This window comes from Aspergillus pseudodeflectus (assembly GCF_044049435.1).
Source record: "Aspergillus pseudodeflectus strain CBS 756.74 chromosome Unknown BJX68scaffold_98, whole genome shotgun sequence".
NCBI lineage: Eukaryota > Fungi > Ascomycota > Eurotiomycetes > Eurotiales > Aspergillaceae > Aspergillus > Aspergillus pseudodeflectus.
Genome location: NW_027263874.1, coordinates 4,386 through 16,307, shown reverse-complemented (window position 1 = coordinate 16,307; position 11,922 = coordinate 4,386). Strand labels below are relative to the sequence as shown.

Sequence of the window (11,922 nt, the reverse complement as noted above, 5' to 3'; positions counted from 1 at the left end):
CAACGATCATATACGAAATAATAAGCTAGGAATTTATTATAGAGGTTAAATCAACGGCCTATAAAAAATTAGGCTGCTAATAGCTATAATTAGTCGCGTCCTTAATATTCTAAAATCCTTAGTATAATATATAATTAAACTTTTACTTTAATACTTTAACAGCGCCTTGATATCTCGATATAGAAGACCTAAAATAATTAATAAGAGGACTAAAGCTTATATTCTACAGCTTGTCTACTAGAATCCCTTTATCCTATATAAAGAAATTTACATATAAATCATAATAACCCTATTAAACTCTATAATACTTTGAATAATTAAAGAGTTAGGTTATAGATATTAAAGAGTAAAGTATATACCTAAATTACTTAAGTAACACTTAGATATATAATATAATTAGTGTTTAGCACGTGAGAATTAGTTAAAGGAGTAATAGCGCCTAATCACATTTAGTAATAAATATTCTACTTAAATTAGTTAGGGTAAGTGCCTATATTAGTACTTTAGGCTTAACCTATGTAATAAGAAATCGAAGAAAGACTTTATATTCCTATAGGAATATCTATAATAGTTTAGAGCGCGATCTAGGGTGGTAAGTATGTAGAAATTAACCTTTTAAAGCTTAATATAGATTCTTAATAAAATAGCTACTCCTAGTTCTTATATCTTAACCTCTTATAGGATAATCTCTCCTAGTTTTAGGGACTAGATATAGTCTTTATATAGGATAACAGTCCTATGTATATAGCTCAAATTATTAAGGATTAGTTAGAGAAGATAGCTATAGAGACATTAGAGTAGCTATTATATTCACCTAATTTAAATCCTATTAAGCAGGCATAGGCCCGCTTAAAGGAGACACTATATTAGATTAATCCTAATATAGAAACCTTTAAGGGGACTAAAAAGGAACTCTATAATTGATTTATAGACCTTATTAAGCAAGCCTCGGAGTTAATTAGTTAGAATTACCTTAACCAGTTAATTAAATCAATGCTGTGGTGAGTTACGGCCGTAATTACTGCGCGTGGTTAGTACATAAAGTATTAGGCGTTGAAATTAGTATTTTTAGATACGCGCGATCTAGATCTATGATATATATTTTATATAGATTTTTAAAGCTTTAATTCATTGACTAATTTGTAGTTAAATCGCGGCGATGAAACTATATATTTTGATGTGGTGGGGCATCGTACGGAGACTTTTGACGTAGGACTGTAAGTTGTGATGGTAGAAGATGTGGTTGATCATGATTTGTCTTCCCGGTGCAAAAGTTGCGATATATCTGGCCAACCTCAACAGAGTCTTTTTTGCTGCAATACTTGAGTGCCGCACAAAAGACCACATCCTCTATTTTAGGTTTGAAACTAACAAGCAGAAGCTCACCAAGTATCTAGCATTAGCAGGGTAATTCTTACAACAGGCAAACGATTATAAAGCACGCCCTCTCCACTAACCCTACGCCAGTCATGGCGGCCACATGTATTCGGTTCGGTTATATAAGCTATCCGACATATTGTCAATTCGATGAAGGGCCGGGACAACAAGGGCAGATGCTCAGGCCTGTTCTTTTCATTCTTATTTCGTAGTCTGTTTTTTTATTTCCTAGCACTATGAACATTTCCACCGCTGCAAGTCTTACCCTGTCCTCCCCTCTGAGCCCGGGTGCAACAAGCCAAAGGCCCTCCACAAGTCGTACCCGGCTATGGCTACGGAGATGGCTTTAATGCTCTTGGATACCTGACTATAATTGGCCTCGGTTGCAACATGATGCTGTGGCATCCGGGTCCAGGTCAGCCAGTGAGGTCTATCAAAAAGCGGTATTATAGCATGAGCGAGATGGCATTTACCATAGCAATAAAAGAAGGCAGCTTGCGGGATTGGTCTCCCTGAAACCGGCGACCGAAGACAAGTTTGAACAACTGGATCCGTTGGTCGACACCGCTGGTCTGCTGCTGGGAGTACCAGTTGCGCATTGTGGTTGAGTCTGCGTCATGAAGCTCACTCGGCGGGTTGAAATGGGCAATTAGCAGCTTTGGGGTGGTGGTGCCTTGGGATGGTTAGCAGACATCTTAAGAATCCAAATAGGGAAAAATTGGAATAGGGCGAAGAAGAATAGAAAGAGAGAAGGGCTGGGGGGATATGGTGGAGTAAATAAAATGGTCCGTAGCCTACCATTATACGGCTCCCCCAATTGAAAATCGCCAACGCTTGCATAGTGTCTTTGGTCAAAGTCGGCGCAGTCCACACAGCTATGGTTAGGTCCAGGCAAAAGGTCGTCCACCAGAGGGATCGAGGCGAATTCTTCCGTGGTAAGGTACTTCAGGTCTTCAATCGGATAGATGGCGAGGAACGGCCAGTTAAGCTCGTCAGGTCCTGTGGAGGAGGAGGAAGAGGAGCATGCAATGTATCTGGTTGCTGACTGGACACCAGAGGTCTCTAGAATATGAGGTACGTGGATCTCGTCGTACCACTTGTTGTAGGTCTCGTTTGTTATGGCAGTGGATGGCCTCGTCTTGGAGCCGACATAGAGTAGGCCCGATCCAGTATACAAGTCCATGACGAGAATATATATATACAGTTGTTCAGATATTGTAGAATCAGTTAAGATTTCAAGAGTCACATTACCAGAGAATATATGAAAAAGCACAATTAGAAGAGCAAGCCGAAATGGACCCGGTTAATGAGCTGACGAACGATTCCAATTGAGCAACAGCGGTGGGGACTATACCACCCTATCCAAGCGGGCTCTTTATCACGAGACGCCACGCTCGATCGCCGGCAAAGAGACTTCTGAAGTTTATGAACCTGTATAATATGCCTCCAAGCTGATCAAAGCATGGAGTCTGGATAGCGTAATTAATGTCAAGGTATTGCTTTGCGCCCGTTGTGTGTTCAAGACGGGTTGCTTGCCATACATACCGCCAGGGCCATCGCCATTTAGTTTTAATGAGGGGGCCCAGCAGCGTCGAATGTTGATTTCTAATCCAAGGCTGCAGAGAGAGGGGTGGCGTAGTACATATTATTCTAGAGTTCCGTTCCTAGCGCTGCGAGAGTGGAGGAAGCCCACATTGCCACCGATTTACCACAGGCATATCATTTCTCCTGAGACTACCAGGGAAAGAAGATGATACAGATAAGAGCCGTCGGTGGAAAAGAGGCAGGTGCATATGCAGAGCAGAGTCCGACGCACCTCCCCAATGATGTCGAAAAGGGAGCCGATGCCCATACCCTCCCGACGTACTGCTCGGTGCTGGCCGACACACGACCCATAATCACCGAAACAGGTGAATTGCAGTTCGCGGCCGGCGACGCCGAGAATCCCAAAGAGTGGTCTTGCACAAGACGGTGGTACTGCACGGGGGTTTCAATCTTCCTCGTGGTCAACGCCATGTTTGCCTCGTCCGCGCCCTCTGGATGCCTGGAAGGGATCTCCGAAGAGTTTGATGTCTCGAGCAATGTGGCTGGACTCGTGATCACGGTATTCCTCTTGGGTTACTGTGCTGGCCCGCTGCTCTTTGCTCCCCTCTCGGAGTTTTACGGTCGCCACCCCGTGTTCCTAACGACCTTTACGGGCTACTTGGTCTTCAACTTTCTCTGTGCGTTTGCACCGACATTTGGCGCCCTCCTTGCCGGGCGACTCATCACGGGGATATTTGCTAGTGCCCCGCTTACCACGGCGCCCGGGTTGATCTCCGACATCTGGAACCCGATCGAGAGGGGGAATGCAATGGCCGTGTATGCCATGATGACGGTGACTGGGCCGGCCCTGGGGCCCGTTATCTCTGGTTTCCTGCAACTGACCAAGGATTGGCGATGGAGCTTCTACGTGCTGTTGATGATGGGAGCGGTTACCGAAGCTCTGGTATTCACGATCCCCGAGACCTTCCCAACAGTCATCCTAGCAAGGAAGCTACGCACGCTGAAGAAGCAAGGCACCATCCTCGACAGTGAGCAACTGGTCCTAGAACAAAGCGACGGCAAAGCCTTGAGGAATGCATTCAAAGAGATTCTGCGCAGACCCTGGGTCATCATGATGGACCCCATCGCCTTTCTCGTTGCAGCGTATACCTCCCTCGTGTACCTGCTGCAATACATGCTCTTCTCAATCTACCCGCTAGTCTTCCACGAGCAAAGAGGCTGGAACGTCGGCGTAAGCCAGCTGCCCCTAATCGGGACCGCCGTCGGCGGCTGGCTCGGTGGCGTAATCATGCTGTACATCTCGGCGCGAAAAAAAGAGCGCCTCAGATGCGGCGGTGCCCTCACACCCGAAGACCGTCTGCCAACCGCCATGATCGGAGGCGTCGGGCTCGCCGCAACAATGTTCTGGTTCGCGTGGTCCTCCGCCTCGGACAGCATCCCCTGGATTGTCCCCACCCTGGCCGGCAGCTTCCTCTCGACATCCATGGCGCTCACCTTTATCGCCAACATCAACTATCTGACTGATACGTACTTGCTTTTTACTGCGAGCGCGGTGGCTGGAAACACCGTGTGTCGCGCGGCATGTGGCGCCGTTGCCCCCTTGTTCACGCGGTCCATGTTTGTGGCGATGGGGGCAGGGCCCGGTGGCTCGGTTGTCGCGGGCACTGCCCTCCTGCTGGCCCCTGTCCCGTTTATTTTCTATAGATATGGCGCTCGGATTCGTGCCAGGAGCAAGTTTGCTTCCATGCAGGCGAAGAGACAAGATATGTAGTCGGGGGATAGAGCTATTGCGAGCTGTTTTATGGGAATCAATTTTATTCCTCCCATACACGAACCACATCTGTAGTAGTTTTCATTCGTCTCCATGGCGGGCACGAGAGGTCCTAGGGTTCTCGCCTACCTGGCGGGAGGTGCGTTCAAGATCAGCATCATATGATCCGTCCTCCATAGCAGTGGTATGTATTCCGGTATTCGTGTCTCGACAGAGGCACCAACTCCAATAATACCAGGTTCTCCACGATCCGAGTCCGGGTAAGGTGGTATAAGCATTATCGACAATACGACAAACACCACCTCCGGACCGCCAAGCAGGGGGAAGAGGCCAGCTTCCTAAGTGAACAAGTCGTTTCCCGGAAAAGTAACGACCGGTCTACTTATTGATAAACCGGCGCGGCTCAATCTCATCAGATGGCTACTCCTCGTCTCACAGCTGCTTCCGCCGCAATGGATACACCAGTTTTGATCATTGGAGCTGGCCCATCCGGGGCGACGGCAGCTCTCCTGCTTGCCCAGATGGGCATCAAATCCATCGTCATCTCCAGGCATAGCGGGACAGCAAACACGCCGCGCGCCCACATCTTCAATCAACGCGCGATGGAAGTCCTGCGCTCCGCAGGACTGGAGGAGCAGCTCAAGGGCATTGCGTGCCCTGCCGAGGGTGAGTATCCATCTTGTGCAAAGGCTCAGGGCAAGAATGACGGGCTAACAGTAGCCGCTGGGGATGTTTTCTAGATATGCAGCATACATCCTGGGTAAACCAGCTTGCAGGCCAAGAATACGGGCGCATCTACGCGTGGGGCAACAACCCCTCGCAAAAGGGTGACTACGAGCGGGCGAGTCCGTGTCAAATGTCGGACCTGCCGCAGAGCCTTTTGGAGCCCGTCCTGGTCGAGCGAGCGACGCAGCTGGGTGCGGAATTCCGTTTCTCGACTGAATTGGTTCGCTTCGAGCAGGATGCGCAGCAGGTGGCCGGGGGGCGAGTGCGCGCTACTCTGAAAGAGCGCGCGACGGGGCGCACGTACAACGTCGACGCCCAGTACCTAATTGGAGCAGACGGCGCCCGAAGTGCTGTGATCGAGCAACTGCGGATTCCGGTCGTCGGACGCCAACACAATTCGGCGTTCAATGTGCATATCAGGGCCGACTTGTCCAGGTATATTGCCCCGCGACCCGGAAGCCTCAACTGGGTTCTCAACGTGGACGCCCCCGACTGGTCTGTGGCGGGCAATTTCCGAATGGTCAGACCGTGGAACGAGTTTGTCGTGTCGATGCATCCAGCTACGCAGCGGCATACCGACGCCGTCGTGAGCCCGACCGAGGATACGATTCGGGAGCGTCTTTGGCAGATGATTGGCGACAGCTCGGTGCCCATTGAGATCCTGTCTACTTTTACCTGGACGATCAATGAGCAGGTTGCCCAACGGTGGCAGGAGGGGCGGGTGATGTGCATTGGAGACGCGACACATCGCCACCCTCCCATCAACGGCCTGGGTAGCAACACTTGCATCTCAGACGCCTTTAACCTGGCCTGGAAACTCGCATATGTTCTAAAAGGGTGGGCAGCTCCCTCGCTACTCGACACTCTCACGCCCGAGCGCAAACCAATAGGCGACGCGGTTGTCCGACGAGCCAACGACGGCATGGCTGCCCACCGGCGAATCTGGGAGATCCTAGGCCAGGACCCCGCATCGCGACAGGCAGCAGAGGAAACGCTCCGACTCGCAACTGCAGAGGGAGCCCGCAAGCGCAACAATCTCCGGGACGCATTCCTAGCGACCGAAGACGAGGTTCAGGCGCTGGGAATCCAGATGAACCAAGTATACTCGTCTGATCGCGCGGCCGTTGTCGTGGAGCCCGGCGACATCCCGCCAGTCTTTGATGATCTGAATCCCATTCGCGAGGTCAAGGTCAGCACCTTTCCTGGATACCACTTGCCCCATGTCTGGGTTGCATCGAATAAACCTGGCCGGTCCGAGAGGGTGTCTACCCTCGATCTGTGTATCCCCGGTGGGTTTACTCTGTTTACGGGTATAGGGGGTGAGGCATGGGTGCGGGCTGCGGAGGATGTGATCATGAAGGTCGGAGGGGCGCCTATACGTGCGTACACGATCGGCTTTGGATGCGAGTATATGGATTGCTACTGGGACTGGGAGCGGGTGCGTGGGGTTGGTGATACTGGGGCCGTCCTCGTACGCCCTGATCATTTCGTTGCCTGGAGATGCCAGGGGGCTGTGCCTGATGCGTTTGGGAAGCTGTGCGACGTTATGGCCAGTCTGCTAAAGGGTGGAGAGGCCCAGGTCTCACAGTCACATCTCTGATTTGGAAATTATTCATTAAAGCCTTGACTACCGATCGCCCTTGTCCCATGTTTGGGGCCAGGGTAGAAATGTCCATGTAACAAGTCTTGTAAAATACAGCATATTTCGAATCAATCATGTTCCATCAAGACACCATGATATAGTTTCTCAGAGTCCCTGCATGCTATATACACAGTACTCCCCAAATCCCTAGGGCAGTATCTTGGGCAATATCATCCTGCAGTGGGAATGTTAACCTGATCCAACTGTAATGTAATATATCATGTCAATTCCATGCATTTATGTTTGCCCAGACTAGTATCACGTGACCACAAATGTCAATCTGTATTGTGAAATGGAATGCTAACATCGGCGCATTGAAAGACCTGCAGCTGTTCGTCTCGCACAGTCGAGTGAGCTCTTACAGACGATCCCGAACTTGTTGAAATGTGTCCCGCAACATCCATTTCTAATCTCCTGGCGAGCATGAACTTGCCCGTCAAAAGACCTCGGGTACCGGGGGACCCCAGACGGACAGCGCCTGCGGGCCTGCCTGCACTTTGGCAATGGTCGTTTCGGAATTGACCAAGTCACCATCCGCATAGTGCTCCTGAAAGAATGATTAGCGGGGAGAAAATGATAAAAAGCAAGATTATTCATGGCAATTTTGGAAACGCACCACAACAAAGTCGCTACTATCAAACCAGTAGTCAAATACCTGGCTGCCGAGCACATGCTGCGTGTAATGTTAGCTCAGCAGGCTGAATCGAGGGACAAGACAGGGCAACATGACAATAGGGTGAACGCACTCTGCCAACCCCCCAACATAGTTTATAACCCTTGTCGCGCAGGTGCTGGTGGCCCAGCTGCTGGATATCAAAGTCGTGCACCTCAAAGGCCGCGTGCGCCACATCAAGGTCCTGGCTCTCCTTGGCTGGCTTGAAGAAGAACGCGTGGTGATCTGTATATTCCAGGCCGCGGTCAATATGGAAGAAGCAAGTAATGGGTTCAGAGCCTCTGTACACGATGTCCGACGGGGCCAGTGCAAGTGTAGTCGTATACCACGCATACATCTCCTCGTACTTGCCAGCTGGATACGTCACCCCGTAATGGCCCCACCGGTGGACAGGCGCCGGGCCCAGACTGAACCGTTGGAAGCGACCTTTACGCGGCTTTTCGTCTTCATAGTTGACCGTTAGCTTCTCCATCTTTGGGGCTTCAGCCGTGGTTTTCTCCTGCCCGTACACCAAATGGACCTTGTGGCCGACCGGGTCCAGCAATGTAACGATTTCCCCGCCGCCTGGGGCTGAAAAAGGTGCTATAGGCGTTGCGCCTGCCAGACGTGCGGCGTTTTCGAGATCGGCTCGGGATTGGACTTGATAAGCTGCGCCATGGAAGCTGCGCTTCCCGTCTTCGGCCTGCACTGCATGGTAGATGAAGGGTTCTGAGCCGTACCCTTTGAAGAATATTTCGCCCTCCCGCTCCTCTGCAATGGATAGGCCGAAATCCAGAAAGAATTGCCGGGCTTTGGACAGGTCTGTATGGTGGTAGACCACAAAGGCTGTTGCCAGTAGGCGGATACGATTGTCGGGGGCAGACTGGGTCATTTCTGAAAATATCCTTGTCAACTCTTCGAATAACGCGATGTGCCACTACCATGGCTGATCTTAAACACCTCTGTGTTTCTTCTCATGATATCCTTGACTGTAGATCCGGGTATTGCGGTAGTTGTGTTGGAGTGGGGGGGCATCGGAAAAGGTGGTGCAATTCACCATGGGAGCAAACGCGGAGCAGCGCCTGCCCCGCTTCAGAAAATGCGGATGATGCCATCATACATGATCTATAATTGATCGTTGCTCACACTTTATGGTACCCTCTCAGAATTTCGTTGCTTTGTCTTTGCCATTGTGGAATCATGCCCTTCATCCGCCCTGCCTGGGATCGACTCGTGCGCTTTGTGCCCCGGGACAGCCAGCATATCCGGTACGGAGAACCTATCCTAGCCGACCCCGCGGAGCTCAACAATCTCGATGAGCTGGCCGATGGTGGAAAATTAAAGGTCAAGGTCCTAGATGGGGAGACTCCTCTTGCTGCAACGCCGACTGGAGAGATTGCCACGGTGGGCAAGCTACTTGGTCCGCTCGACGGTCGCACGGTTCCAATCATCCGATGCATCGGGTTGAACTACAAAACACACAGTGAGTGGCACGTATAGTCCTCAGCAAAGTCCCCGAGCAACCTCTAATGCAAAATATTAGTCCTCGAGACCGGCCGCTCCCTACCGTCCTGTCCCACAATCTTCACCAAACCCGGCCCCTCCGTAGCCGACCACGGCGAGGACATCCCCATCCCATTCATCGCCCAGGGCCAATGCGACTACGAAGGCGAGCTAGTCGTTCTCATCTGTCAAGACGCCAAGAACGTCTCTGAAAGCGAAGCATTAGACTACGTGGCTGGCTATACAGTAGGCAACGACGTCAGCGCACGCGACTGGCAGCGCGAGGCCGAAAAGGCTGGTCCTGTCCCCCAGTGGACATTCAGCAAGTCCTTTGACAAGTATGCCCCGCTCGGGCCCTGCCTTGTTGCAGCCCATGTCCTGGGCGATGCGAACAACCTGTCTCTGCGGACAATTGTCAATGGCGACGTTCGGCAGTCGACCAACACCTCGGATCTGTGCTTCAGCGTGGCCAGGCTGGTGGCGTTCTGCAGCCAGGGGCAAACGCTGCAAAAGGGCTCGCTTATCATGACGGGGACGCCTGGTGGTGTGGGCCTGTTTATGAAGCCGCCTGTGTTTTTACAGGATGGGGATGAGGTTGTGGTCGAAATCGAAAACATTGGACGGTTGAGGAACCGCGTTGTGTTTGAGAAAGACTAGCTGGGATAGTTCTATGACTTCATAAATACGGTTCGGAAACCGCCATCCTTGGATTTGCCATATCCACTCCTACTGGCGGCTTTGTTTCTGCGGCGATCACGCCCCTTGTTCCCCCAGGTGGCATTTATATAGAGAGGGCTGGGGACTAGGCAATTCATAGTTCAGGAAAATAAATTATAAATGTCCAGTTGTCTTAAAATGCAGCAGTATTGTTAAGTTAAGCTGTAGTAACGTTAGGACTTTTACAGTTGATATACAGTGTGCCAGGCTGTCAGAGCAACAATAGGTTCGTCCATCTTCAGGTTTTATAAGCCAGAAGTAAAAGTGGGTGGAACTTGACTAAACTTGTCAAGCTTAGTAACTATGACATGCTATCTAGCTTAATTTGTAGGCTATTACACTGGCCGCCCTGTTTCGGCCGGACGGTCGGGCGGTCACCACCAAAAAACGTCGATTCTGCCAGGGGGAGGTGTCGAGGGGGTGTCGTGCCAAATCCGTCCCGCCGGCGCATCGCCCAATCAGTGCCCGCTGCTCCGTCCGGCCGGCGCATGGTGGAACCCCCGGTGGGCCGTCCGGCCGACGCACTGCCCAATCACCACCTTTACGCATTGTCCGGCCGACGCATCACCTAATCACCACCTCTACGCATCGTCCGGCCGACACACCACCCAATCACCATCATCACGCCCTTGTCCTGCCGACGCATCACCTAATCACCACCTCTGCGCATCGTCTAGCTAACGCATTGCCTAATCACCACCCTCTACGCCCGCGTCCGACCAACGCACCCCCTAACCACCATCATCACACCCTTGTCCTGCCAACGTATAAAGGTCCTTGGCCTTTTGGAGGTTTGCGAGTAGTGTGAAAGGTAGTAATAAGAGTAGATAGCTTGTTGTGATAGGTTAATTCTAATAATAAGGATCTCATAGTAGATTAATGCTAGACGTTGGAACCAGCCCCTTATAAGTAGAGGAAGTTCCCTATGAGCTTAGTTAGCCCGTGGGCTGACTAAGGATGATAGGTTACAAGTATCTATGTATATTCGCGAGGGTCTTATAACTACCCTCCCCTTCCTAAGGCCTTAGTCCCTTAAGGCCATGCGCGATGCCTTCCTAGGAGGCTAAGTATCCTTAGTACACGCGTTATAAGGTAGGTAGCTATTAAAAACTATATTATAGTAGTAAATAAAATCATGTACTAGTAAAAAAAAATATCCTATAATAAGAAAAGGTACTCCTAGCCTATCTTAATTCTTTATAATAGCTTCCCTAAGGATTAATTAAATATAAATCCTTTATAAGGTCCTTTCCCTATCCTATAGTATTAGGGCCTTTATAATACTTACTACTTACTTTCTCTACTATATAGTATTAGCTTTTATAAGTATAGTGTAAAGCTGACGCGCCAGGGTCACGTGCATCTTCCAAATCTTCCAAAAAGTCCACATGAATCGCGAGATACCTCGTGTTAGGGGTAGCGTATCGATTGACGAACTAGCTACGCCTGTTGGTACAAAAGGAATAGTTAAGGAACAGTAATTCGGGTGGCCGCAGTGAGACGTAAGAATGTGTGGATCACGTGCTCGGTAGGAACGTTCCAGAGCCACGAGGCTAAAGGCCGAGTTCTCCTAAGGGTCGTGCTTAGCCCGTAACAGTACCCCCCTCCCCTGTCTGCGAGGTGGCCGTGGGGTGAAGTGTAGTATAAAGAGGGTCATCAGCACTTAGGTTCGCATTTATATCCCTTAGTAGGAGTGCCCCTTTGTTAAAGTTGCCCTAGGGCTTGCGCCCTGAGGTGACAGGGGTGGTTGTAGAGGTTAGGATAGTTAGGGCACTGAGAGGTTAATTTATACTCCTATAGTTTGGTGGGCACCTTAGCCCTATAATAGGTGAACGTTGGTTGCTAGAATTTTATGTTAGGCGTGTCACTTTTATACTCATCTAAGAGTCACTTTTTTAGCATTATGTCTCATGGCGACTATTAAGATTAAGTATATTAGGGTGCCTATTACTAGCCCTCGCGTCCTACTCCTATATAGGATATTTATTC

At 50.3% G+C, this 11,922-nt stretch overlaps 5 protein-coding genes across 5 annotated transcripts; 3 read left to right on the top strand and 2 right to left on the bottom strand.

Annotated features, from left to right (window-relative positions):
• Positions 1–1,638: 1,638 nt before the first annotated feature.
• Positions 1,639–2,560, bottom strand: BJX68DRAFT_273083 (uncharacterized protein; the record flags this gene model as incomplete). Its single annotated transcript, XM_071047359.1, has 3 exons — positions 1,639–1,773; positions 1,851–2,050; positions 2,176–2,560. The coding sequence occupies 3 exons, from the start codon at positions 2,558–2,560 to the stop codon at positions 1,639–1,641; spliced, it is 720 nt and encodes a 239-aa protein (XP_070892502.1).
• Positions 2,561–2,862: 302 nt separating this feature from the next.
• Positions 2,863–4,693, top strand: BJX68DRAFT_280209 (MFS transporter; the record flags this gene model as incomplete). Its single annotated transcript, XM_071048900.1, has 2 exons — positions 2,863–2,889; positions 3,215–4,693. 2 exons carry the CDS (start codon positions 2,863–2,865, stop codon positions 4,691–4,693), a joined length of 1,506 nt encoding a protein of 501 aa, XP_070892501.1.
• A 452-nt stretch (positions 4,694–5,145) lies between these two features.
• On the top strand, positions 5,146–7,019 carry BJX68DRAFT_273081 (FAD binding domain-containing protein; the record flags this gene model as incomplete). The annotated part of the gene is made up of 2 exons (XM_071047358.1): positions 5,146–5,359; positions 5,434–7,019. The coding sequence occupies 2 exons, from the start codon at positions 5,146–5,148 to the stop codon at positions 7,017–7,019; spliced, it is 1,800 nt and encodes a 599-aa protein (XP_070892500.1).
• Positions 7,020–7,320: 301 nt separating this feature from the next.
• On the bottom strand, positions 7,321–8,605 carry BJX68DRAFT_280206 (Glyoxalase/Bleomycin resistance protein/Dihydroxybiphenyl dioxygenase; the record flags this gene model as incomplete). Its single annotated transcript, XM_071048899.1, has 3 exons — positions 7,321–7,608; positions 7,678–7,734; positions 7,808–8,605. 3 exons carry the CDS (start codon positions 8,603–8,605, stop codon positions 7,498–7,500), a joined length of 966 nt encoding a protein of 321 aa, XP_070892499.1. The 3' UTR covers positions 7,321–7,497.
• A 308-nt stretch (positions 8,606–8,913) lies between these two features.
• BJX68DRAFT_280205 (fumarylacetoacetate hydrolase family protein) lies at positions 8,914–9,873 on the top strand (the record flags this gene model as incomplete). Its single annotated transcript, XM_071048898.1, has 2 exons — positions 8,914–9,196; positions 9,257–9,873. 2 exons carry the CDS (start codon positions 8,914–8,916, stop codon positions 9,871–9,873), a joined length of 900 nt encoding a protein of 299 aa, XP_070892498.1.
• Positions 9,874–11,922: the final 2,049 nt, after the last annotated feature.